Source organism: Ambystoma mexicanum, chromosome 6p (genome assembly GCF_040938575.1).
Source record: "Ambystoma mexicanum isolate Mex_15411 chromosome 6p, UKY_AmexF1_1, whole genome shotgun sequence".
In the NCBI taxonomy this organism is placed as follows: Eukaryota; Metazoa; Chordata; class Amphibia; order Caudata; family Ambystomatidae; genus Ambystoma; species Ambystoma mexicanum.
In genome coordinates this window covers 1095022227-1095050115 of record NC_090935.1, presented here as the reverse complement: position 1 = coordinate 1095050115, position 27889 = coordinate 1095022227, and the positions used below count along the sequence as shown (strand labels likewise).

General features: G+C 50.8%; 1 protein-coding gene across 3 annotated transcripts in view; it reads left to right on the top strand.

Moving 5' to 3' along the window:
- The window catches only part of ERCC6L2 (ERCC excision repair 6 like 2), a 1852128-nt gene that overhangs the window by 182311 nt on the left and 1641928 nt on the right, over positions 1-27889 (top strand). For all 3 annotated transcript variants that reach the window (XM_069625699.1, XM_069625698.1, XM_069625700.1), the window contains exon 5: positions 27068-27261. In XM_069625699.1, the coding sequence (XP_069481800.1) occupies positions 27068-27261 (194 nt within the window). The remainder of the gene's footprint in view (positions 1-27067; positions 27262-27889) is intronic.

Below are 27889 nucleotides of genomic sequence, written 5' to 3'. Positions count from 1 at the left end.
AGGCGAAGTGGCGTCGGACCATGCCATTACGGTGGCAACGGACATTGCCGACACCGGTTTCCGCCAGCTGGGCAATAGCGTTTGCCTTAGACGACGAGGTTGGCTCAAGGCGACGGATTTCCACCAGGATGTACAAGCCAAGGTGTTGGACATACCGTTCGACGGGAACAACCTGTTTGGGAAAACGGTGAATGTGTCCCTCCAAGCCATCAAGGCGAACACGAAGACAGCTAGGGCCCTAGGCGTTCTCCGGCAACAAAGGCCGTCCTTTCAGATTACCGGAGGCAATCAGGGTGCCTCCAAGGGATTCGGTGGTTGCTCCTCTCGTCACAGGAAGCCTATAGAGGACGAGGCAAGTCGGGTGGGCCCCGCCGTCGTCGCCAGGGAGGCCAAGGCGGCAAGGTGTCCATCAAGCAAGATTGAACCAATAGCAGTGTCGGGCCCCCACCGAAGCACCCCGGTGGGAGGCCAGCTGGTGAAGTTCGTCAGCGTGTGGGAGTCCATCTCCACCGACCGTTGGGTGCTGGACGCCCTGGCCCAGGGGCACGCCCTTGAATTTCTAAGGAAGTGCCCCCGCATTCCACCTGTGGTCTGGAAGGAAAATCACGTCCCTCAACTGCTATTGGAGGTAAGGGCGTTGCTCAAAAAAGGTGCCATCGAGCTCGCCCCAAAGAGGCTCCAGGGCTCCGGAGTATACTCAAGGTACTTCCTAGTGAAAAAGAAGACCGGAGGATGGCGCCCCATCCTCGACCTGCGACGACTGAACAAGTACATCAAGGCACAGAAGTTCCGGATGGTCACCCTCCAGCATGTGCTTCCTGTCGTCGTTGGATTTGGAGGATGCGTATTTCCACATCCCCATTCTGAAAGGACACCGAAAGTTCCTCAGGTTCGTGGTCGAAGGACGGCACTACCAGTTCAAGGCCCTCCCGTTCGGATTGAAGTCGGCACCCAGGGTGTGCACCAAGTGCCTTGCACCGGTGGCGGCGCGGCTGCGCCTGCAGGGGATCCACGTCTACCCCTACTTGGACGACTGGCTCATCCGAGCAAGGACAAGGGAGCTCGCCGTGGATCACAAAGCAAAGACCGTCCAGCTGCTCACGGACCTGGGATTCTCCATCAACTTTCCCAAATCCCACCTGGTCCCGTCGCAAGTCACATTGTTTCTGGGAGCCAAGCTCGACACAGTGGCGCGTCTGGCCTCGTCATCGGATGAAAGGACGAAGGCCATCCTGGGCAAGGTGCAGCGTCTGCTGGCCATGGACGTGGCCAGGTTGAGGTCCATCAAGTCCCTCCTCGGGATGATGTCCTCCTGCATATATCTCGGGCCCCTGTGCAGGCTTTGAATGCGCCCTCTACAAGACTTCCTCGACTCCCGCTGGATCCAAGTGACGGACAGCTTTGAGGACAGGATCCCGCTCGACGAGACCTTCCGATGAGCGATCTTGTGGTGGGGCACCCGCGCTCATCTGACGGCGGGCACAGACTTTCAGACCCCATCCCACCAGATAACAGTGACGACGGATGCCTCCCTGGAAGGGTGGGGAGCGCACACCGGAGAACTTCACACGAGAGGCCTTTGGCTCCCGGAGGAGAAGACGCTCCACATCAACATCCTGGAGCTCCTTGCAGTGTTCTGGGCCCTCGGGTCTTTTCTCCCATCCCTCAAGGGCAGGGTGGTGAGAATCTTCACCGACAACACCACCACGATGTTCGACATCCGGAAGCAGGGAGGAACCAGATCCCCAGCCCTCTCCAAGGAAGCCCAGGATCTGTGGCATTGGGCCGTCACCCAAGGGATGTTTCTGGTGCCTTTTCATCTGGCAGGGATAAAGAACTCCATCGCCGACTCACTCAGCAGGGAGCTGTGCTCGTGCCACAAGTGGGAACTACGTCAGGATCAAGTGGATCGCCTCTTCCGACGATGGGGAAAACAACAGATCGACCTGTTCGCGACGGCGACGAACTCCAAGTGCCAGAGGTTCGCCAGCAGGTTTCCCCAGCCGAGGAGCATGGGCGATGCTTTCTCGTCCCCTTGGGACGGCCTTTTCCTATATGCGTTCCCTCCGTTGCCGTTGCTGCTCCGACTCGTCAACCAGCTCAAGAGGTCGCAGTGCAGGATTAGCCTAGTTGCACCGCCGTGGCCGAGGCAGATCTGGTTCCCGGACCTTCTGGACTTGTCAGCGTCCCCACCAGTCAAGCTGCCGACGGGCGCCAGAGAAGGAGGCGCCATACTTCATCACGACCCGGAGTCGCTGAACTTGCAGGCCTGGCTCCTGCAGCACTAGAGTTTGGAGGGTACGATAGCCCGGCTGACTGCAGAGAGGTCCTTCCAAAAGCCAGGGCATCCTCAACTCTCAAGTGCTATGGACATAAGTGGAAGAGGTTCTCTGTCTGGTGCCGTGCACAGAAGATTAACCCTCTACGGATTACGGCACCTCAAGTACTGCCCTACCTACTGTCGATGGCCAAGGCTGGACTGGCTCACGCCTCCATCAAGATACATCTGGCTGCGATCTCCTGATACACCAGAACCACAGGACGGCTGTCCTTGTGGTCCCCTCGCCTAGTGAAGGAATTTATGATGGGACTGTTCCGATCGTTCCTGCCGGTGAAGGCTCCTGCCCCGGCGTGGGAACTCAACGTGGTGCTGACCAGGCTCATGGGAGCGCCATTCGAGCTCCTGCATTCGGCACTGTTGAAATTCCTGTCGTGGAAGACTGCGTTTCTTGTGGCCATCACCTCCGCACGGCGAGTGGGAGAGATCCAGGCCCTATCCTGCAAGCCTCCATACTTGACTTTTCACGACACGAGGGTGGTGCTGAGGACGCACCCCTCTTTTATGCCCAAGGTGCCGTCGGACTTCCACCTCAACGAGCCCTTGGTGTTACCTGTTTTATTCCCGTCGCCTTCGTCACCGGCCGAGCGGACTACAGCGCTGAAGTTCTACGTGGACCGCACGAAGAGTTTTTGGAAGACATCACAGCTTTTTGTGAACTTTGGACCTGTGAACCGAGGGAGGCTCTCTCGAAAGCTTCAATTTCCAGATGGCTCTCCGGCTGCATCACGCACTGTCATCGGTTGGCAAACCGACCGTTGCCTGGCCGTCCGAGAGCCCATTCGACCAGAGCAATCGCAGCTACCACTGCGTTATTGTCTGGTGTGCCCCTGCTGGACATCTGCAGGGCTGCTACGTGGAGGTCGACGCACACCTTCATGAGATTCTACTGCGTCGACCGGGATTCCAGGGAGGAGTCCAGGGTCGGCCAAGCAGTGCTGCGCAACTTGTTCGCCTAAGGTGAGCCTGGTGAGGAGGTAAGAACTGCTTAATGTTGACTTTTGATGTAATGCTTAATGTTGAGCCTTTTTTCCACCTCGCGTTGGTTGTGCATGTGTGTACTGCTATGTATTCTTATATTCATGAGCATGTGAATCCATGCCAGACCCACTTACCTGTAACTGTTGTTCTCCAGCATGGGTCTGGCTTGATTCACATGCGAACCCTCCCTCCTACCCCTCTACGGCTCTTCACTTGGTCATACTGCCACTTTGCATGCTACCAAATCTGAAGATGGCTGACAGAGGCGGGGCTTAGGGAGAGGGCAGTCATTGGCGGGGGCACTATGACCCAGAGACCAGTGATTGGTTACTACTGAGAAAGACAGATCAGAAACGAAACTGATACTGATTTTTTCTTTCTCCAGCATGGGGTCTGGCATGGATTCACATGCTCATGAATATTCCCCGTCGTCAGGCTGGGAATCCTCGGTAAAGAAAAAACCAGTATCAGTTTCGTTTCTGATCTGTCTTTCGTAGTAATAACCAATCACTGGTCTCTGCGTCATACTGACCACAGCCAATGACTGCCCTCTACCTAAGCACCGCCTCTGGCAGCCATCTTCAGATTTTTACCGCACGTTCATGTGTTGGGATCCTCGTGCTATTGCTCTCGAGCGTTAGTGCTATTTTTCGCGCTTTTTCACAAAAAACTTCGATTCTTTCGGTCAAAAGAGCCTCAAGCTCCACCGATCCTACATCCGATTAACGGGGACCCGTGTCGGATTCATCTGTGCCCCTCAAGGGTGAAGATTTCGTCGAGCTACACTTCGGAGGACTCCAGAAGCTTCTCAGGCCTGGTCTCGGAGATGGCCCAGGAGAAGGGAAGCTCGACGCCCGGAAAGCTGTTCAGGGTCTGCCCTGGATGCCAGCTGCAGAACGTCTTTAAGGAGGACGAACACTCTTTCTGCCTTTACTGCCTTCATGAGGACAAGACGCACGTGGAGAAGGACTGTGCGTTTTGCGGCAACATGTCGGAACGGACCATGAAGGACCGCCATCAACGTCTCGCCAACTGGCTGGAGGGTAAGAGCCCGTCTGGCGAGAAGAAGAAGAAATCCGAGCGGTCTTCTAAGACCTTTGAGGGCGCCCCGGCGACGGGGGCCCAACATAAGGCCAAGCACCGCGAGTCCGCTGGCACCGGGAGCGCCGAACGGTCGGGCTCTACGGGCGCCAGGCAGGGCGCACCCTCCCCGGCACCATCAACCACGAGCCAACGCTCTGGGTCGGGTAAGAGGAAGGCCGAGCACCCGGCGAAGCTCCTGGAGAGGCCCCGGTCGAGCTCTAAGGCAGAGGAGGAGCGTGGCAGTGCCCCCTCCCTCAAGGATAAGGCGGTGAGCGCACCTAAGGTGGTGAAGGCCTTGATCCATCCGACCAAGCCCTCTATCGAAACGGTCGCGGCGGCCCTGGCTCAGCCTGTGGTGGCTGCACCAGTGGTGGCGACCTCAGGGCCCAGAATCTCCCTGCCTCCTCGGAGGGAGTCTTCTTTTGTGCCCATCGATAGGACCCCCGTGAAACCCTCCGTGGGGAAGAAGAAGGGGGGGCAGGGCGTCGTCGTAGATTCGGCCTCAACCTCAGAAGAGGAGCTGATCGAGGTCTTAAGCCACGGCCTAGGCGTGGAAGAAGGCCAGCCCGTCGGAATGGACCCTGAAGCAGGTGACGACGACGACATCGTCGAGGATACCGACGGGGCCCCTGCTCGCCCGTCGGACTCCCCTCTGCCAGCGCCGCAAGACAACTCGGCGGCCATTTTGTTGGCCATACAGTCCTTATGCTCCGAGATAAGGACGAGGCTACCGTTACCGACGGAGGAACCTCTCCCGTCGGGGGATCCAGAACCGGGACCTTCTGGTGTTCCCCCTACCAAGAAAAGAAGGATCCATCCACCACCTCCTTTTCAACCGTCGCGCCCCGTCCAGCCCTCCTCCCCGTCCACCCGAGGGGATGATACGGGGACTGACACGGCAGCGACGGGTACGGACGACGAGGCATACGACGAGGATTTTCCGTCGTCGCCTCCCACCAGGGCTTCTCCGCCCGACGAGATCGGATCTTTCCACTCCATGATCTCCAGGGCTTCCGAGCTTTTCCAACTCTGCCCTGAGGAGAAGAAAAAGGAAGGCTTCCTTTATCAGCGGCGCGAGTCCAAGAGGAAGACGGTCCTCGCAGTGCCTCTGTTGGACGACATTTGGGATGAGGGCCTTTCCCTCCTCAAGAACCCTTCCACGACGCCAGCTAGAAGAGACCGGTACGAGAAGAAGTACCGGGTCCCGGACACGGCCCCCCTATGCCTCCGGGCGCAACCTACCCCGGATTCCGTCGTCTCCGCGGCAGCCAGGAAGAAAGCGGGGGGGGCCCCCACATCGACTTCCCCGCCGGACGGCGAGGGAAAGAAATTGGATGCTATGGGACGTAGAGTCATCTCGTCGGCAGCGACGACGATTAAAGCGGCCAACGCCTTGGCTATCGTGGCCCGCTACGACAGGGAGCTCTGGTACAAGATAGCTCCCCTGCTGGATTTTCTGCCGGACGACAAGAGGGCGGAGGCCCTGGAGATCCTGCAGGAAGGTGAGGTGGCCTCGGACCACGCCATCACCGTGGCGACGGACATCGCCGACACTGGGTTCCGCCAGCTGGGCAACGGCGTTTGCCTTCGACGTCGTGGATGGCTCAAAGCTACGGACTTCCGGCAGGACGTCCAGACCAGAGTCCTGGACATGCCCTTCGACGGGAACAATCTGTTTGGGAAGACAGTGGACGATTCCCTTCAGGCCATCAAGGCGGATACTGAGACGGCCCGGGCCCTTGGAGTCCTGCAGCAACGACGGACGCCCTTTCGGAGCGGCGGAGGCAAGGGCGCCTCCAAAGGTTCCGGCGGCGGTTTCGCTTCCTACCGTCAAGCGGCCCGCTCGTCGTCGCAAGAGGCCTACAGAGGACGAGGCAAGTCTAGCGGACCCCGCCGTCGTCGCCAAGGAGGTCAAGGCGGCAAGGCCGCGTCCAAGCAGGATTGAACCGGCTGTGGGATCGGGCCCCCACCGGAGCACCCCGGTGGGAGGCCGGCTGGCTGGCTTCGTCAGCGTGTGGGAGTCCATCTCCACCGACCGTTGGGTGCTGGACGCCCTGGCCCGGGGCCACGCGCTCGAGTTTCAAAGAAGGTGCCCGCGCGTCCCCCCCGTGGCCAGGAAAGAACTTCACGTCCCTCAACTTCTCCTGGAGGTGAAGGCGATGCTCAGAAAGGGCGCCATCGAACTCGTCCCAAAGAGGCTTCGGGGCTCCGGAGTCTACTCGAGATACTTCCTCGTGAAGAAGAAGACGGGAGGATGGCGCCCCATCCTAGACCTGCGACGTCTGAACAAGTTCATCAAGGCGCAGAAGTTCCGGATGGTCACCCTCCAGCACGTCCTGGGTCAGCTGGAGGAAGGAGACTTCCTATCGTCGTTGGATTTGGAGGATGCCTACTTCCACATTCCCATCCTAAAGGGGCACCGAAAATTCCTCAGGTTCGTGGTCCAAGGGCGTCATTACCAGTTCAAAGCCCTTCCCTTCGGACTACGGTCGGCACCCAGGGTATTCACCAAGTGCCTCGCACCGGTGGCGGCGCAGCTGCGCCGCGAGGGGATTCACGTCTACCCCTACCTGGACGACTGGCTCATCCGCGCCAAGACGAGGGAGCTCGCCGTGGTCCACACGGCAAGGACCGTCCAACTCCTCACGGACCTGGGATTCGCCGTGAACTACGCCAAATCCCACCTGGTGCCCGCGCAAGTCGCACTGTTTCTGGGAGCGAGGCTCGACACAGTGTCCCTTCTGGCCTCCCCGTCGGAGGAGAGGACCAGGACCATCTTGGGCAAGGTGCAACGGATGTTGGTGGCCGACGCGGCCAAAGTGAGGTCCATCAAGTCCCTCCTCGGGATGATGTCTTCCTGCATCTACCTCATTCCCATGTGCAGGCTCCGGATGCGCCCGTTGCAAGAATTCCTGGATGCGCGCTGGATCCAGACGACGGGCAGCTTCGAGGAAAGGATCAAGCTCGACGAGAGCTTCCGACGAGCGATACGGTGGTGGGGCACCCGCGCGCATCTGACGGCGGGCATGGACTTCCAGACCCCAGCCCACCAGGAGACTGTGACCACGGATGCCTCCCTGGAAGGGTGGGGAGCGCACACCGAAAATCTGCACGCAAGGGGACTCTGGCTCCCGACGGAGAAGTCCCTGCATATCAACATCCTGGAGCTCCGTGCAGTGTTTTGGGCCCTCAGGTCCTTCCTTCCGTCCCTCAAGGGCAAGGTGGTGAGGATCTTCACCGACAACACCACCACCATGTTTTACATCAGGAAACAGGGCGGAACCAGGTCCCCAGCGCTGTCCAAGGAGGCGCAGGACCTGTGGCATTGGGCCGTCGCCCAAGGGATTTTTCTGGTGCCGTTTCATCTGGCAGGGATAAAAAACACCATCGCCGACTCACTCAGCAGGGAGCTGCGCTCGTGCCACGAGTGGGAACTACGGCAGGATCTGGTGGATCGCCTCTTCCGACGGTGGGGCACACCCCAGATCGACCTGTTCGCGACGGTTTGAACACCAAGTGCCGGAGGTTCGCCAGCAGGTTTCCCCAGACGAGGAGCATGGGCGATGCTTTCTCGTTCCCCTGGGAGGGCCTGTTCCTCTACGCGTTCCCTCCCTTGCCTCTGCTAATCCGGCTCGTCAACCAGCTCAAGAGGTCACGGTGCAGGATGATCCTCGTCGCACCTGCGTGGCCGAGGCAGATATGGTTCCCGGACTTGCTGGACTTGTCAGCGTCCCCGCCGATCAAGCTGCCGGCGGACGCGGATCTACTCTCCAGGGAAGGAGGCGCCATCCTCCACCACGACCCGAAGTCGCTGAACTTGCAGGCCTGGCTCCTGCAGCGCTAGAGTTTGGAGGATACGACATACCGGCCGATTGCAGAGAGGTTCTTGCAAAGGCCAGGGCGTCCTCGACTCTTAAATGCTACGGACACAAATGGAAGAGGTTCTCTGTCTGGTGCCACGCACAGAAGATTAACCCTCTACGGATTACGGCTCCCCAAGTACTGCCGTACCTGCTGACGCTGGCCAAAGCTGGTCTGGCACACGCGTCCATCAAGATTCATCTTGCTGCGATCTCCCGATACACCAGAACCACGGGGCGGACGTCCTTGTGGTCTCATCGTCTGGTGAAGGAGTTCATGAAGGGACTGTTCAGATCGTTCCCGCCGGTGAAGGCTCCGGCCCCGGCGTGGGAGCTCAACGTGGTGCTGACCAAGCTCATGGGACCTCCGTTCGAGCCTCTGCACTCGGCCCCGTTGAAGTTTCTATCGTGGAAAACAGCTTTTCTTGTGGCCATCACCTCCGCACGACGAGTGGGAGAGATCCAGGCCCTTTCCTGCAAGGCCCCGTACTTGACTTTCCACGACACGAGGGTAGTGCTCAGGACGCACCCCTCCTTCATGCCCAAGGTACCGTCGGACTTCCATCTCAACGAACCCTTGGTGTTACCTGTGTTCTTCCCGTCGCCTTCGTCGCCGGCTGAGAGGACTTTGCACTCGCTGGATGTAGCTAGAGCGCTGAAGTTCTACGTGGACCGCACGAAGGGTTTTCGGAAGACGTCACAACTCTTTGTGAACTTTGGACCTGTCAATCAGGGGAAGGCTCTCTCGAAGGCTTCCATCTCCAGATGGCTCTCCGGCTGTATCATGTGCTGTCACCGGTTGGCAAACCGACCGCTGCCTGGCCGTCCGAGAGCCCATTCCACCAGAGCGATCGCAGCTACCACGGCGTTCCTATCTGGTGTGCCCCTGCTGGACATATGCAGGGCTGCTACGTGGAGGTCGACGCACACCTTCACGAAATTCTACTGCGTCGACCGGGATTCCAGGGAGGAGTCCAGGGTCGGCCAAGCAGTGCTGCGCAACCTGTTCGCCTGAGGTGAGCCTGGTGAGGAGGTAAGATGCTTAATGTTGAGTTTATGGGATGCTTAATGTTGAGCCTTTGCCACCTCCCGTGGTTGTGCATGTGTGTACTGCTATGTATTCTTTATTCATGAGCATGTGAATCCATGCCAGACCCCATGCTGGAGAAGGAACAAGTTACTTACCTGTAACTGTTGTTCTCCAGCATGGGTCTGGCATGGATTCACATGCGAACCCTCCCGCCTACCCCTCTGCGGCTCTTCACTTGGTCATACTGCCACTTCACGTGCTTCCAAATCTGAAGATGGCTGCCAGAGGCGGTGCTTAGGTAGAGGGCAGTCATTGGCTGTGGTCAGTATGACGCAGAGACCAGTGATTGGTTATTACTACGAAAGACAGATCAGAAACGAAACTGATACTGGTTTTTTCTTTACCGAGGATTCCCAGCCTGACGACGGGGAATATTCATGAGCATGTGAATCCATGCCAGACCCATGCTGGAGAACAACAGTTACAGGTAAGTAACTTGTTCCTTACTATACTCTTACGTCCCGTCCCCTTTCCTCCAAACTGGATGGGTGTCCCTAGAGGTGCGCAGGGCGTGGCCCTGGGAGCATGCGCTCCCCTGACTCCACCCACCGGTGCCACTCCTCAGTCTCCTTTTCTACATCGACGGGAACAGACTACTTTCACCAGCGCTCCTGGTTTGGCTTCAGCCTTGTTATTCCACACGCTCTTCCCCGGATACTGTCTTCTGTCTTTCGTCTTCTGTTTTTTGGTCTTAATCGGGTACTCGGTCCTCTGGCACCACGCTCATCTCTGGCACATGTCAACGTCAGCGGGCTTATGCAGGCGTCACGTCCGACCCCCACACTCTTTGCCTCTGCTACCTTGGCCACGATCACGGCTGGGAGGGTTCTACTGCGTGTGATGCGCTCACACCGTGCGCTCTGAAGAACAGGTTAGCTCGGTGGAGGGAGCTCTTCAAAAGGTCACCTCCAGATGACTTGAAGGACTTTGTCAGATACAAGTCAAGGCCCAAGGTAGGGCTCCTTTTTTCCATCACACCCCGCAAGGGGGACTTCTTCTTAAGGACACGTCAGAGCGGGAGGAACCGCTCAGGTTCACGCACCAGCACAGGTACCTAAGCTGATTCAGCTACCGGCCGAGGGGTCGTTGGATCGTTCTGGGGACAGTGCTGAGGAACTGCAATGTTCTTTTACCGGGTGTCCACCCAAGGGGCTATGCCTTGGTACCGGACAGATGTCTGAGGCGGCGCCTATATGCAGCACTTCCGTGACTCAACCGAGGGAAATATGCCTAGCAGGCCCCGTGCTGAGGTGCAGGATAGGCCTGTAGCTCTACCGCAAAGAGTCCTGGAGGAGGCCGGGCCCAGCGAGGCAAGCACCATGACGTTGGCACGTGTCACGCAGCCCAAAAAAATGGCCACTGCGCCAGATAAGATGGCTGCTTGTCCGATACCGCCCCTGGTGCGGTGCAGGTGGGAGGACGAGTCTCAAGGTGGGACTGGTCTCAACCAGGTATGTGGCCTACAGCTTATACTTCTGCTTTGCCGCAACCAGCAAGGCAGAGTACACACAGGCCCCAGCTGCCGCTCTCTACTCTGTCAATATCACCTACCACCCCACCAGCCTGCGCGGACAGAGGCCACAGAATTTGCCCGAGTCAGTTTCCTGGACCAGGTTTTGGCTATTGAAGTTGAAATGGATAAATAAATAAAAAATTGAGCATCTGCTGATAAATATATACAATCCACCTGGTAATGATAAACTGGAGAGGATAGTAGAGTATTTGGAAGATTTGATCGATATGTGGTTAAGTAAACATCCTAGTGGGCCATATTTTCTGATAGATGACCTTAGTTTCCATCACCCTAAGCTTCCAAAAAAGAGGGTTGTCATATCCCAAGAATACAGCTACTTTGAAATCAGCATCACATTTGGGCAATTGGCCCAGCTGAGAAAGAGACTATGATCAATCAAGCCCCTGGTTACTTTATTAGAGTCTCGTCAACTGTTTCATCTGGTTAATGTAAAAAGTGAAGATTGCTTTTTTACTTGGACGAATGGTTCACTTTATTCATGCATTGATTTTGTATTGACAACAGAAACTGCTCTTATGATGATAAATTCATTTGTTTTGACTCCAAATGGTTATGTGGTAATGGAATTGTCAATTGCTTATGATCCCAAAGAGTGTAGAAAAAGAATGGTGGGTAACTATGAAATTAACAATAGAGGAAACCGTATAAATTGGAAAGAGAGAAATCTGACCATTGCTAGTGCCGAATTAATAGATACGTTGCTTGGAGAGGAGGTACCCAAATCCACTACCATTGAGAAATTCTGTAAAGTCACGAAGACTGTTATTGACCAGCTAGCAATGGAACAGAAGAAAAGAATAGCCATTGTTAACAAAAAGCACAACAATGTTTTTGATTAAGAAATGCAAGGAAAAAGAAACTTTAAAATATGAAATTCGAGGGATTGAGTCCTCCGACGTATTCCATATCTTTGACAGTAATCACCACAGCTCTGCTGCTTCGGAAAATTGTCGGCGTCCTGCGCCGATGACGTCGATGCGCCGTCCCCGAGGACCTCCTCCGACGGCCGACGTCACCCGATGTGATAAGTAGGACACACGACGCCCGTAGCCTCAGTTCCGTTTTTTCCGCGAACGTGTTCGCTTCGTGAATCTCGGTACGCCTCGACTCTTTGGAGTTTCTGTTGTATTCTTCTCAGTTCTTTGAACCTGTTCGGTTTTTGTGAAAAGCCTGTTCGTGACGATGTCTACCTCGTCTTCAACCCCACGTCCTGGGCTTCAAGGAATGCGGGGACTGTGGGTCCAAGATGTCGGTAACAGACTGGCACAGCGCCTGCCTCGGGTGCCTCGGGGAGGCCCACGACACGGACGACTGTCGACTGCCAGTCGCTCACGGCCAAGGTCTTGCGGGAGCGCAAGAAGAAGTTGTCGGTAGGTAGGGTGTCTAAGCCCCGGAAGTCGAGGTCTGCGGGGCTTTCGAAGGATGATTCGAGAGGCGACTCTCCGCGTCATCGTCGGAGGTCCACTGGGTCTCCTTCCAGGAGTCGGTCTTGTCACTCCTCTGCCTCTTTGAGGTATTCCCGGAAGCGCCGGCATCGGTCGCCTTCCCCGTCCTCTTCCGAGGACTCCGCCCGTCGGTGGGTCGCTTATCCCACCATGCAAGCGACACCGGAGGAATGGGCTTCCTTCGGGAAGAAGATGTCAGTGATTCTCGAATCACAGGGCACCGGTCCGTCCGCGCCTCCGAGTGGGGTCGCACGCCTTCGGGCTCAGGTGGTCGGCACGGTTCGTGGGAGAGGTCCTGCTCGGACAAGGGTAACCGTTCTCGCCATGCCCGTTCCAGGTCCCGGTCCTCCACGCGCTCGAGACCGCGTGATACTGTGCAGTCTTCGAGGAACACATCAACGCCTGTGGTGCCGAGGTCATCGACAACCTCTCTCGAGGCTCTGCATCCAAGGGGGTCGTCGACGCTGTCGGCGCCTAGGTCGTCGAAGGACACGCTCGGAGCTCTGGCTTCGAGGCCTGTGTCGACGCCGCCGATGCTGCCGGCGCTGCGGCTGACCTGGACGCCGATTCCGTCGACGCAGATTCTCTCGACGCCAGCGCCGACGCCTTTCGAGGCGGTGGTGCCAGAGGGGCATCGTGGCACGGGGGTAGCCCCTAGAAAGGCTCTGGCTAAGGTCAGGCATAGCTTTGGTCCCCAGGTGTCTTCCTCTCACCGCCTGGAGTACATTTCAGAGGGGGATGAGGGCTCTGATGAGGGCTTGGTTCCGGTTACGGTGCCAGATGAGCTTCTCTCGGGCCATAGCCAATTTGATGACCTGAGGCAGTCACTGCATGATGCCAGTGGACTGGACACCTCTCCGGAGGTGGAGTTTTGTAGGCCTGAGCCTGGCACTCATGCCGATTCTTCGTAGCGGCGCCTTATGTCTTGGGTCACCGAGTACTTGGGATGGTCGGCTCCCCCAGGGGAGTTTGTTCAGGATGATCTCATGGACATCCTTGATCTTGGTCCCCCCACTGACCCGCTACTGCCGTTTCATATGGCTCTGCAGAGAAGGGTGGCGGTGGCTTGGACTGCTCCGGAGAGTCTCCCGGCAGTGGGCAAGTCTTTGTCGCGAAAAAATACCGTCCAGCCAGTAGCGACCCCTGCTACTTGTCCAGGCACCCCACTCCGGAGAGTTTGGTGGTGCAGGTGGCTCCGGCCCCGGCAAAGCAGGCGTCGTATCCTACCATCCCTCCGGATAGGGATGACAAACGTTTTGATGTCTGGGCGAAGAAAGTGTTTTCTTCAGGGGGTATGGCGCTTCAGGTGGCCAACTTCGTATGTGCCTTGTCTTGTTTCACACACACTCTGTGGAACTGTGTTGTATTAGCGGCTGAACATATTCCCGTAGGGGACGAACCGGATGGTTTCCTTGCTATGGTCCAGAATGGCAAGGATGCCATGTGTGAGGCCGTTCAGTCGGGTTTGTACATGGAAGATTGTGTCAGCCGGTCCATGGCGGCGAGCACCGTAATACGCAGGTTTGCGTGGTTGCGGAAGTCGGGGTTCGCTCCTGATGTGCAGTCCCGGCTCCTCAACACGCCCTTTGACAGTGAACATCTTTTTGGCAGCAAGGCTGACGAGAGCCTTGAGAGGTTGCAGACCTCCAAAGCTGCAGCGAAGTCGTTGGGCGCTGCAGTTTGGCAACCTACGCCTTTTCGTCCTAGGGGACAACAATGGAGGGGAGGTTCCTTTTGCTATTACTCGTCCCTCAGTAAAGCGAGAGGAGCGGTCAGTCAAAGAGGCCACCGTAAGAGTGCCAGAGGTGGAAAACAGGGTACTCGAGGTGCCAAGGCCGCTCGGGCAGTTGCCTCTTTGCCCTCAGGCAACACCGCAGCAGCTACCACTCAGTCATGAGGCTAGGTCCCATGGTTCGCTGGTTGGGGGAAGGCTGGCGCAGCATTTTGTAGAGTGACGTGCCATTACTTCAGATGTGTGGGTTCTGGAGATCATAACCCACGGCTACTGTCTTCCCTTTCAGCAGAGGCCTCACGACAGTCCACCTGATAACCTCTCTTTCAAGAGTCTGGATCCGCTCCTTGCGCAGGAAATTCAAGCCCTGCTGGAGAAAGGCGCCATAGAACTGGTGCCTGTAGCGGAGAGGAACAAGGGATGGTATTCCCCTTATTTTTTGATTTAGAAGAAAGACGGGGGATTGAGACCCATCATGGACTTGTGCGGTTTGAACCAACTCCTCTGGAAGGACAAGTTCAAGATGGTTACTCTCTCTCAAGTCCTCCAGGCCCTTCAACTTCAGGACTGGTTGGCGTCTCTCGACCTCAAGGACGCTTACTTCCATGTGACGATCCATCCCAAGCACAAGAAGTACCCGAGGTTCGCGGTTGGCGACTCGCACTTTCAGTTTCGGGTCCTGTCGTTCGGATTGACCTCCGCCCCGAGGGTTTTCACCAAGCTCATGGTGGTGGTGGCAGCGGATCTATGGAAAGTGGGGATTCACGTCTACCCCTACCTGGACGATTGGTTGATCAGTGGGAGCTCTCCCGAGCAAGTCCTGGATCATCTGTCCGTCACCTGCCACTCCCTTCACAAGCTGGGCTTCTCCCTCAATTTAAAGAAGTCCCATTTGACGCCAACACAGCAGCTCCAGTACATCGGAGCAGTGCTCGGCACATCCCTGGGGCTGTTTTCCTCCCCAGATGAGGGCTCTTCACATTCAGCAGATGGTGCACAAGTTTCAACTTGCCCAGACGCTCCCGGCATTCGAGTTCTTGAGGTTGCTCGGCCTCATGGCATCCTGCATTCTTCTGGTGCCAGAGGCTTGTCTGCGGATGAGATCTTTGCAGTGGGCACTCGAGATGCAGTAGTCGCACTCTTCCGGCAGGATGTTGGACCGTGTTCAGGTGCCGCCCTCGGTCGCCCAGGACCTTCTGTGGTGGGCCGTCGAAGGCAATCTGATGAAGGGGGCCCCATTTTGGCTACCCTGGCCGAAGGTGACGATCGTGACGGACGCATCCCTCACGGGATGGGGAGCTCATGCCAATTAATTGACAGTCAGCGGTCGTTGGTCTCCGTCGGAGTCCAGACTCCATATCAATCTGTTGGAGCTGAGGGCCGTCAGGCTAGCCCTGAAGGCTTTTCTGCCGACTGTGCGAGGAAAGAGTGTCCTGATTCTAACGGACATCACGGTGGCCATGCACTACCTCAACAAAAAGGGGGGGGGGTAGGGTCACTTCATCTGTGCAGGGAGGCAATGCAGCTCGAGTTCTGGGCCATCCAGCAGGAATTTTCGATCTCGCTGTTCATCTGGCCGGAGACGACAACGAGACGGCGGACGCTCTGAGCAGGCAGAGCGCAATCTCTCACGAGTGGGAGCTGGCTCAGAAGATTCTCCTGGAGGTCTTCGCCCTTTGGGGGGACCCCTCAAGTGGATCTGTTCGCCTCCAGTGTCAACCGGAAGTGCGAAAGGTTCTGCTTGCGGGAATTTCCTCCAAAAGGAGCCTTAGGAGAAGCGTTCGTGGTGGAGTGATCATTCCCACTGCTGTACGCGTTTCCTCCAGTCCCCGTCATCCCGCAAGTACTGCAGAGGTTACGGAGGTTCGGTTCCCGGATGATCCTCATTGCTCCGGCGTGGGCCCGGAGGACGTGGTACCCGGACCTCCTCGACTTGTCCATCTGCCCTCCATGTCGTCTTCCCTACCAAGACGATCTGCTCTCATGGGAGGGGGGTCAGGTTCTCCATCCAGAGGTCAGGTCCCTCAACCTTCACGCTTGGCTTCTGAAAGGTTGAGGTATAAGGATTGGGACCTCCCTGAAGACGTGTTGGTGGTGTTGCTCTCGGTCAGACGGCCGGCAAGAAAGTCTCTGTACCGTTGCCGTTGGGGTAAATTCTGCTACTGGTGCAGAGTTAAGAATGTGGATCCTTTTGAGTGTGACATTCCCATGGTTCTGTCTTTTTTGCTTTCCTTGGCCCACAGGGGCTTGCAAGTGGGTACCATTAAAGGTTACCTGGCGGCGCTGTCCATATTTAAGCGCTCGTCTGAAGAATGTTCCTATTTTAAGATTCCTTTAATTTCTCAATTTTTGAAAGGGCTCACTAATGTGTTCCCTCCGTCACCTTTTCTGGTGCCCAGTTGGGATTTGAACCTTGTTCTTAAGTTTCTTATGGGTGCTCCGTTTGAGCCTTTGCATTCTTGCCCTTTGAGACTGTTAACTCTGAAAACTGTGTTTTTGGTTGCAGTTACTTCCGCTCGCAGAGTGAGTGAGTGAGTTACAGGCACTTTCAGTTAAGCCACCCTTCACTGTGTTTCATAAGGAAAGGGTTGTCCTTCGAGTTCATCCTTCATTTCTTCCGAAGGTGGTTTCGGAATTTCATTTGGGCCAGAAGGTTGTTCTTCCGGCATTCTATCCTCCTCCGCATCCTGGTAAGGAAGAGGAGAGGCTCCATAGGCTTGATCCTAGGAGAGCGTTGAGATTTTATATTTCACGCATGTCCCGGGTCAGAGTGGACGAACAACTCTTCATTGGTTACGCTGGAAAGCGTTTAGGACAAGCTGTGACGAAACAGACTTTGTCTCGTTGGATTATTTTGGCTATCTCCAAGTGTTACCGCTTGGCGGGTAAGGACCCACCGGCTGGCTTGCGGGCCTATTCTACCAGGAGTATGGCTGCATCTACTGCCCTACAGAGGGGTGTTCCTATTCGTAACATCTGTGATGCAGCCACCTGGGCTTCAGTACATACTTTTGTACGTCACTACTCCCTCGATTCCATCCGAGGACAGGATCTGGACTTTGGCAAGGCAGTCCTTTATTCTGCAATTTGATTGGGCATGCTAAATTTGTGTTCTAAATTCTTTTCCCACCTCCTTGTTTTGGTACTGCTTTGGGAGTCTGTCGAAGATATGGAATACGTCAGAGGACCCAATCCCCTCGAAGAACAAGTTACTCTCTTACCTGGTAACATTCTTTCAATGGGATGGTCCGACGACGTATTCCATATCGCTCCCTCCCTACCTTCCCCGCTGCAGAATTTCTTATGCGATTGCAGCTTACGTTTCCACAAGGCCTTGTGTGTCTGACTGGCAGAAGACTGGTGTCACACGTTCTGGGGGAAAAAACTACAACTGAGGCTACGGGCGTCGTGCGTCCTACTTATCACATAGGGTGACGTCGGCCATCGGAGGAGGTCCTCAGGGACGGCGCATCGACGTCATCGACGCAGACGCCGAAAATTTTCCGAAGCAGTACAGTTGTGGTGATTACTGTCAAAGATATGGAATACGTCGTCAGACCATCCCATCGAAAGAACGTTACCAGGTAAGAGAGTAACTTGTTCTTCTACAGTTTAAGAAAAATGTGGCGGTTGCACATACGCAAGTAAAAGTGATAACAAGCTTAAGAATGAAATATAAGAACTGGCATAAAATGCATAAGGGAGTCATGGCATCAGCACAATGGCAATCATGTAATGTACTGAAAAGTAAAGATACACAAACAAATTCTGGTATATATTTAATAAACATAATTGTGGACAGATGTATGAGGGAAATCAATCCCATCTCTAGTGAAGTGAGGGAAAATTACATCTTATTGTTATACTATCGTAACTCAGTATCAGAGATTGGGGAGCAATACAAAGCATTAACAGAGAAAAGGGTATCTTACATTTAATGAGGAAGATCTGGAAAAGATTACTATAGAGTTAAAACCATCCAGAGCTCCTGGACCGGATGGTGTCCCGAATTCATTGTACAAAATACAGTAAAAATTTGGGCTAATATCATATACATTATCGTTCAAAAAATTGTAGCTAGACAACAGCTCGCCACATCATGGAGGCACTCTGTGATGATCCCAATATATAAAAAGGGAGCTAGAGATTCACCCGAAAATTATAGAATCTTGACAATGATGGATTGAAGTGCTAAGTTGTTTTGTAAATTACTGTTGCGGTACATTAATCAATGGATTGGGGAAAAAACATTCTTTGGGCACAGCAATCCAGTTTTAGGAAGGGTTTTAATACGGTGAAGAACCTCTGGATTTTAATATATTTTATTCTGGATATTTTATTAAGTAAAGAAAAGACCTTGTACATTTGTTTTATAGATTTTACTAAGGCATTTGATACGGTGGACAGGTATATTTTATGGGTTAAATTGAAAGAAGGAAACCAACATATGCAAATTTTATACAAGAATTGTACACTAGAAATAAGGTGTGCATAAGAACCAGCTTGGAAGGAGTACTAAGTAAAGAACCATAAGTAAATTATGGACTGAAACAGGGCTGTATGCTGGTGGATACTCTGTTTAAAATCTATTTGGCCGCATTGGGTAGGGCCTTACAAAACTGTGGTAACTCTCCTCCTCGGATATCATCACGCCCTATTCCCTGGCTATCATATGCTGATAATATTGTGATCTTTGACCAGACAGCGATAGGTCTTCAACATAACATTGAAGCATTAGAAAAATATGCCTCAGCCCATGGATTATCAATTTACAGAAAACTAAAATTATGACTGTACAATCCAATAGACTTACTAATAACATGGATAGAGCACAGTTCGCCCAAAATATAGAGAATAAAGTCTTCACAACATTTACAGCGGTTAGATCATTTATATCTAAGACAGGAGGATACTCTGCAGTTGTATAAAGCCTGTATTGTACCTAGTATTCTATATGGGTTAGAGGTATATACAATGAAAGAAACAGCATGGCTAAGTAAATGAAAGGAAAATTATGCCGAAAAGCCCTTGGGCTATCGCAGGCTGTGCCAGTGAAAGCCATATGCAGTGAACTAGGGCTCATCTCTCTCAGTACGAGAAAGATGATAACCATGTGCAATTTTGATGTGAAGCTGCTGATGAATAAAGGTAATAACAGATCCCTTGACTCACTGTTTGTGGAGAATAGTGGAGGCTTTGCAAATATTGAGACCTTAAAACCCTGGACAAAAGATATTAAGGACTTCCTGGAGAAGATGGGTTGTTTTATTGAACCGACCGAAAGTGTGGCTTATTTATTTAAAGAAATTAATCAAAAGCAGAGGTTTGGGATCTTGATATGAGATGTGCCGATCTGTCTTGTGAAACGAATTATAGAGAATATTCTAGACACGCTTTGATGCTAAATGTTCCTTGTGTGCATTTAATCAATTAGCAAAACTCCTATGTGAGGCGGTTTATCCGACTTTGGCCACTACTGGTACCTGGTATAACATACCGCTTAGAGAGTGTTCATGCAGAATATGTAACAAGACATTAGAAACCTGTAGACATCTGCTGACAGACTGAGTGGAACTTAGCACATTGTATGAAAAGGCATGTGTATATCAGGGTTGTGATATGCATTTTATCTGTTCTGATCAATTTTGATTTTATTTAGTTTCTGGAAAAAAACGTGGTTATGAATTTTATGATATTTTATCTGTGGAATGATTTTTCTTTTTTGAAATTAACGTGATTGCTCTGCCATATTAGAGATGGATGTTTGTTTATGCACTCAGACAAATTATGCACACGTTTTTAAATTGAAACATTTCTCTTAATATGTAAAAGGCTGAATTGTTATGAAATGTTTTTTCTTTTTAATATGTAAAAGGGAAAGGGAGTTGGGAGTACCTCACTCTGGGAACCCCCTAATTGTGCCGGGTATGCCTATGACCTTGGTATCACTGACAGTTGGATGATTCCTTTCAGTCTCGTGTGTGTGGCCAGAATCTTTATAGTTTCTTACAGGACCAGCATCTCAAGAATGTAGTTCATCCCTAGTTAGAAATCACATGAGCGGAAGCATAGACGCCGAATGCGAGTCTCGCACCTCTGATCACCACAGATTGCCCACATAATGTTGGATTTTACGAATTTACAGATAAATTATTTATCTTGCAGTATTGAGAGAAACATTCCAACTTGTTTTGCAAGCCTTCATGTGTGCGGTTAAAAGAAGCACATAATCAGCATATGCTAACCATGAAAGATGTAGGTTCCCTATACGGACTGCGAATGATTTGTTAGTATCCTAAATTCGTTCAATGTCTGATAGGTAAAGATTAAAAAGTACCGCGGCCAGGTTGCACCCCTGTTTAACTCCAATAGAGGAAGGAATTGCTTCTGTCAAAAGTCCTTCTTTTGAGATTCTCACTTGGAAGTTTGTGTTGTGGTGAAGTAAAGCGATGAGTGCAACCAGGTATGGAGGAAAATTGTAGTCCAACGTTTTTTCCCAAAGTCTACCTCTGATCACACAATCAAAGGCAGAAGAGAGATCTAAAGAGGCATATATAGGCCCATGAGTAGAGGAGTGAGCGGCAGCAGTTAAGTGAGCCGGAATCGTTGCATTCAATTGCGTTCCCTTAGATTAGCGAAACCCAATTTTTTGGGCTTTGTTAAGGTTGCCATTTTTAGTTATATAACTTTCCACCTCCACAAGTATCAACAGCCCAAACACTTTATCTGCCACATCAATAAGAGTGATAGGGCAGAAATTCAAAGCATCATTCAAGGGCCCCTTTTTTTAAAGGGGTATAATAATAGAAGTGACCCATGACCTTGGTATTGATTTGGTTTTAAAGATAGTTTGATAGATCCTTAAAAAGATGGTTGCCCAAAATTGAGGATCGTCTTTTATCACACATGGCGGAAAACCATCAGGTCCCGCTCATTTCGATGGCTTGAGTTTGGTGATTGCAGAGATAATATCGGCAATTGAGCAAGGGCATAGGGGTGGGATATTAAGAATTATGTTTTCAATATCAAAGTGAGAAAACCTAGAGGGGAGAGAATATTTATGTTCAGAAAACGTAGACCAGGTAGTGCAGTCAATGGACGAGTCCAATGAATCACGGACCACACCATTAACAGAACGTAGAATTCACCTAATGTCTCTAATGTTGTGGTTACATATGTCGAACCATTTTTTGATTTAACTCAAAAAAAGTTTGAAAACTAATTCCTTTAATTTCGTTTTTATACCTCTATAACAGAGACTTTTTGGCCGCGCAATATTCAGCACTACTAAAGAAATATATCCTTTTTTTTTAGGTTTCTTATGTCTAGGTATTTCTTTGTTTTAAAGTTAGCAATCGAAACAGAGAAAGAGGGGCAAACTGCACAAGCTGGAAAAGTAGTTTTAGAAAGTGGAATCAAGGATACAAGATGTAATTGGATCATATTTAGATTCCAGGTAAGAATTCTTTCAGATGGATGACTATGTCCATCGAAGTCTGGCCAAACATCCCGATTAAGTTAAACTTCTGCAAGTTGAGGTGTTCCAATGAATTGATAGCAAAGCCCTGTCAGTTTGAACTAGGGCTAAAGTTGGTAATAACGAAAAGCTTTTGACTGCAAATGTCGTAGTGGTAAGTATCATAGCGTGATCGCCAAAAGTCAAAGGGAAGGAAACAATAGAAGAAAGTGATCCCGAAAGATTTTTCTAAGTGACAATAAAATCAATTATAAAGCGTGTGGATCCTCTCTTCCAAGTATAAAAACTATCCATTGAAATCGGTAAGATTACAGACAAGTCTCAATCGCAGAAAAATCGGGACCATCTCCTACCATTAACAAGAGACTGTTTGAAATGGGTAGACATTGAAGGAAAGGGATCTGTATAGACTGATGCATAGAGAAAAGCATTTAAGTATTCTCCCAAAAGAATTTGTGCTTGATGATTATTTAACGTTAGTTCAATGAATGTGTTGTTCAAAATATTGATTGCAGAATCAATGGACAAAGAAGCAGGATTCCAGTAGAGAGAAATAAGAATAATGTTTTTAGAACTGGAAGTAAAGATATTGAGATCAATCAAAATGAATAGTGAAGTACTAAATATGTGAGTCACAGTAAATCGTAAATTATTATTAAGGAGAATAGCAGTGCCTCCTGCAGGCCGACCTAGATTCTTCTGAATGGCAGGATTATGGAAGGAAGTAAAGCCCTCAAATTGAATATCATTAATAGACATGGTTTCCTGAATAAACAGGATTGATGGCGTAGGCTGAACGCCCCTAGAGGCAAACCATGTTTTTAAGTTTTTTAGCCCACAGCAGTGTAAAGACTGGTAGGGGGTGTTGGTACTTCCGCTCTCTATATGGTAGAGGAGAGGCACAGAAGGCTCCAGCCAAGATTCTCTATTACGGTAGCAATGGACGAGCAATCAAGGCCTAGCTTTTCGGGAGGTGATGCAGGCTGGTTCTTAAGTACAGTGTAGTCCCCGAACCCCCCCAAAGGAATGTCCACACACTGTATTATCGAAAACACAGTCTTTATATAATTAATATTCAAAGGTATGCACACGATCACAATAACGCACTTTGTACTCGGAAGTCAATAATGATAAATATATACAATTCTAAAGTGGTACCACCAATGTTATCAAATCTCATTAAAGTGCATCAACTGTACGGTTAAAATGTCACACAGATCAATAACGAGGAAACCAGCAATAGAGATAGGAAGGAACGCAAGATGGTTGAAACAATAGGCAGAATGCTGGCCCCGTTACCTAGACACAGTTCTGTGTGGAGATCCCCCCCACCTCGGCAACCTGTAAATAAAGATATATAGCACAAGCCCAGTCCTTATATTGTTCAATAGTCTTACTTCCTCCTATTAAGGCTTTATCCCCCCAATATACCTGGTGGAGTAGAGATCTCTCGAAGATGCGTCGACCGATCCCTCTTGAGTGACTCCCTTTAAGGCAGGAGCCACGGATCGTCGAGAGGCGTCGAGGAACTGGCGTTCGGTGTCAGGGAATCGCCGGCCCTTCTTGAGTGCCCTCCCTTTAAGGCAGGAGTCACGGGTCGTCGAACGTCCGACGGAGAACAGGTTGAACTACGGCAGTGAAGTGGCCGCTTCGTTCCTAGCGGTGCTCGTCGATGACAGAGCGCTGGTGTCCTGCAAGGAAGAGGCGTGCGGGGCACCTCGGTGACGATAGTTCTGGACCTCAAAGAGATGATGAAGAACTGTGGCCCAGCAAGGGCATCGAGTCGTCGGCGTCTCGGTGCTCTTTAGGTGGCGGGAAACCCACCGGTGGATGCTCCTCGGTGCGTCGACAGTCGGGCCTTCTCCAGCGGGAGAAAAGCGTCCGATGATCACTTGAAGTTCTTAGGCAAACGGGAGCACGGCGGCTCCGGTCGGCGACGGCGGTCGTCGACAGTGGCGGACAACAGTCCGAGTGCTTCTCTTTGAGATTCCGCGGCAGTCCCCGTCTCGGGTCGGCAGCCTGTCGAAGGTCTGTCTACCAGGGAGCATTGGCAAAGATCAGCTGTGCACGATGGTCCCTCGTAGCTCGGGAAGAGGGCGCCTTACCAGGTCCTCTCTGGGTCAGTCCTTGGAGGCACAGCAGCTTTCAGATTGTGAAGGAGTGCAACAGCAATTCTTCGCGTCCAGCGGGGCTTCAAGGTCAAGCTTCAGTTACTCCAGTTACTCGTCGTAGTGGACTTCAGCTTCTGAACACGATTCCTAGCAGTGAGAGGTCCCCAGATATACTTTTGATCTCCCATTCATTCCGCTGGGTCACACTCAAGCATCCAATCACGACTAAGGGCATTCATGCAGGCAGGCAGCCAATCAGGCACACAAGGTATTCAGGCCATTCACTTCTCTCCAAACACTCACAACAAGTTATGTGTATTGGGACAAGTACCGAGCCATTCAACACTCCAAGCTGCATTCATACCGGTTTCGCACAGGGCTGTCTCAGTCATTGTGTCAACCACCAGATACTAGACATCCACAACACAGAATGCATATTCGTCACACACTCTATTCACCCAGGTCCCACCCACAGGAGGTACCCACAACATACATCACCGGGAAGGCTCCAGCTAGTCTGGCCGGGCCTTCACAACAACACCATATAAAAGCTTTCTTGGTTCTACGAGAAGTATGATATATATTCAAAGCCGTGGGCATTGCTATAGGAATCTCAAACTTTTTGACAGGGGGTGTCACAGCTTCGTCCAAGATGTCAGTAATAGCCAAGGGGCTATCAGGAGATTCACCATCTATATTTGAGGAGGGGATTGCTAGATCATTTTTCAGAAATTCAAGAGGAACTAATCTTGCTTTGAACAAAATTTGTTCTACCTGTAGTAGTCTTTCGCGTTGCAATTTGTCAACGGCAACCAAATCAATGGAAGGTGATACAGGAGTTTCTCCTCCTGCACAATAGTGTAGAGACAGTATGGTCGCAAACGAGGTGGGAATTCCATTTGCCAGTAAAAGGTCTTCTTTTGTTTGAGTCCCTTGTGAGAATAAAGCCGTATGAGGAGTCACTGCTGGCAAGTTCTTACTTACAATAGCCGCAGCTCCTTCATGGCAGGTTAGATGGAATTTATAGCATGATTCTTGAGCCATTATGTAACCCTCAATTTTAGACAATTGCTCTGCGTTAAGTCAGGGTTTCCCTCAGATCTTTTAACATATTATGGTTGTATTTGTGCCCTTTATCCAGAAGATTTAAGATTCTGGTAAACACAGGAAATGTATGAAGCTCGTTGTCCAGGGCATGTACGGAGTCACCCTCTTGAGGTATAGAGGAGACAGGGGAATGGAGTGCATTCGGATCAGGTAAAGAGTCTCCAGTAATCTGTTTAGAGGCCGATTGAAGACCAGCTTGATCTTGCAAATGTGAGTTCTTGTGAGCAAACAGTTCCCTTACAGGCGAACTTACGAGTTTGTTAGGAGCAAAAAATGACTTGGTAGGCTTGATACAATTGGCATGCATATTAAACAAAGATGAAGAAGGCAATGGTGTAGGATGAAAGTGCACCTGTTCACGAAATGCACTAGATGAAGACGCAGGAGTAGAGGGGCCAAGTGAAAGACTTCTACGTCGTTCAAGGGCCGCAATTACACCGGGTGCTAGCATAGAGGTGTCGGAGGTGGGCGCAAATTAAATGTAAATTGGGCCCTCATCTGAGTTCAGAATATTATTTACTACCCCAGATGCGGTCGCTTTAAATTTCATGGCAGAATCATTTGCTGCCTTTAAAGTAAAAGGCAGATTTATTTGTGCTGGTATAATCTATCCCAGTACCTCTAGCTCCATAATTTGGGGGATAGTAGAGGTAGCAGGGGAGTTCAGCTTCGGTACAGCAGACATCTACACTTGAACAGATATTGACAGTAAAGACTTTTGACCATTACTGAGAGTCTGTCTAGATTCATCTTGTCTGAGAGGCAGTTTGTTACCAGGCATCTTCTTTGAGGAATCACGTATATGCTTACCATTCCTCAAAGTAGTTTCCATAGAGAAATGTGTAGGAACGATGTTAACAGTATCTTGTTAACTAAGGGTTAAGGATTCCAACTGAGAAATATGCATATACACTGTTGATTACTTAACAAGCCTCTCACCCTCACACACGTTCAGAAATAGAATTAGGCTTGTAAATACTAAATTGTACAACAACAGTTAGTGCGCCAACAAGTATCTAACAGTACAGTATTAGAAACTCCCACCTCTCGCCCAACAGCCACTTGTGAGTCCACTTCGGATACGCGCGCAGCTGATAGAAATAGGAAGTGATGCAGGGGTGGGCGTTGGGCCAGGCAGGAGGTGGAGACAGGAGGCGGAGTCAGGAGGGGCTAAAGGAGAGGAGAAACAAAGTTCCAGTAAATGATTGGCAAGAAGTGCTTCAAAGACACAGTGAGCCGCGGTGAAGCTGCGGCACACAAAACGCGAAAAACAGCAGTGAGACCATTTCAGTGTTCGTGATCAAAGTCCAATCAAAGTCAATTACTTAGTTCGGTTCCAGAGAATTACACGTTCGCGTTACGGCCGTGTAAATGATTCCTCTTGCAGCCAGCAAATGCAGTAACTCGAGGTAAAGCTGTTCCCAAGTCTTCTCAGCCCAACAGCCACTTGGGAGCCCACTTCGGATGCATGCCATCTGTCCCAATTAGTTAAGTCTCTGCATCAGTTTGCCATCCTTTCAAAGTTCATCAAATAAATATCATTAAGTTGGTTGATAAAAACATTTATTTTAAATTCCCAACATTCAACATTCAATAGTCTCTTCATTGAACTGGTCCTTGTCCCGTTTTACAGTTGTTTTGTACTGTATACATTGATCGGGAAACAAGCATTTCAGGAAAGAGGCTCTACTTCTTCACCCCGACTTTCTCCAAAAATGTGGAACTCATTTCACAGAAATGCGTTCTGCCCCAACATTTTCTTCTCCCGCCTGCAAAGGTCTGAAAACTTGCCTCTTCTAAAGGTACCTTCCAAGGTCTTAATTGGCTGTCCTGGTCTACTTCCAGATCTTCCACACCCCCCTCCTTTCTTTAGGATCCTCTTCTCCTACCGTGTACTCCTCACCAACTAACAGTGTTACTGAGTATTCTTTTTTGTAGTAGCACTTCATAGCCTTTTGGATAGAAATGCGCTTTAGAATTACTGCTAATAAGTAAATTCAACACAGGCATTGTAGTACATTTTCTCATCTAGTTGTTTTGGAAGTTTGCGTTTTCGTTTTTTCACAAGCGCAGGATTCCGTTTACTTCTCAGTTTTATTAAATCCTGGTCTTGTTGGTATGTTGGCATGTTTGTCTGCAATGTTTTCTGATGATGCAATATTAATGTGTCCCTACTTCATGAGCTTCGGTGTGGACATTACTTGAAACATTCTTGAGTTCGTAATCCGGCTTTTGCATTTTGGAACAGAAATGGTGGCGACTCTTGATTTTCTCAAAACACCTACTAATACATCGCTTTTCTCACCCAGATGTTCCTGATAGTGTCGCCTCTCTCCGTTCTTTATAACTGGAAGGATGAGCTGGAGACCTGGGGATATTTCAGGGTCATTACATTACATGGGAACAAAAAGGACACAAGTCTTAGCCGAGTCAGGCAAGGGAAGTGTGAGGTTGTGTTAACAACTTATGAAACGCTCCGCCTCTGTTTGGATGACCTCAACAGGTATATTAAACTTTTTTTTATATAAATAAAATGTAAAAATGTTGCATGCTTTTTTGGAAGGCGTTAGCCTATCATGCATATAATATAAATTAAGTCCTTTTTGCTGATGCCTGTATTTTAGTAGCCTGTAATATATAGTATGGAAAAATGAGACCTAACGAGATCATCCTTTTTAGTCTGACAAGAGAAAGCTTGAGCTCTCTGACACAGCTTTAAAGATAAACAATAAATGGGTCCTAATGCCAATTAGGTGCACTTTGGTGCATAACGAATATCTCATGTTGAAAGCCGTCTTATATGGACACATTTTGTAGAAGCGAGTGGAACTGTTTAGGTTTGGGAGAGAGTTAATTTAATGTTGCGTTGAAGGGCTTGTTTTGTTTCCATGCTGCTGTTACATTGATATGTTTGCCACTTGTGTGATACTTTACATTGTTTATTTGTATGTGTTCATTATTATTATTATTATTACTAATGTCTATGGCTGCAACTTTTCTTGTGGTTGATGTATAAGCCTTTTGATCGTCCTAACCCACCCTGGCTGACATTATTACAAGCATCGTCAAAGCCAATAGGTCTGGCTTTACAAAATAAAACCTGCTCTCTTAATTTGCAAAGGCTCTACAGA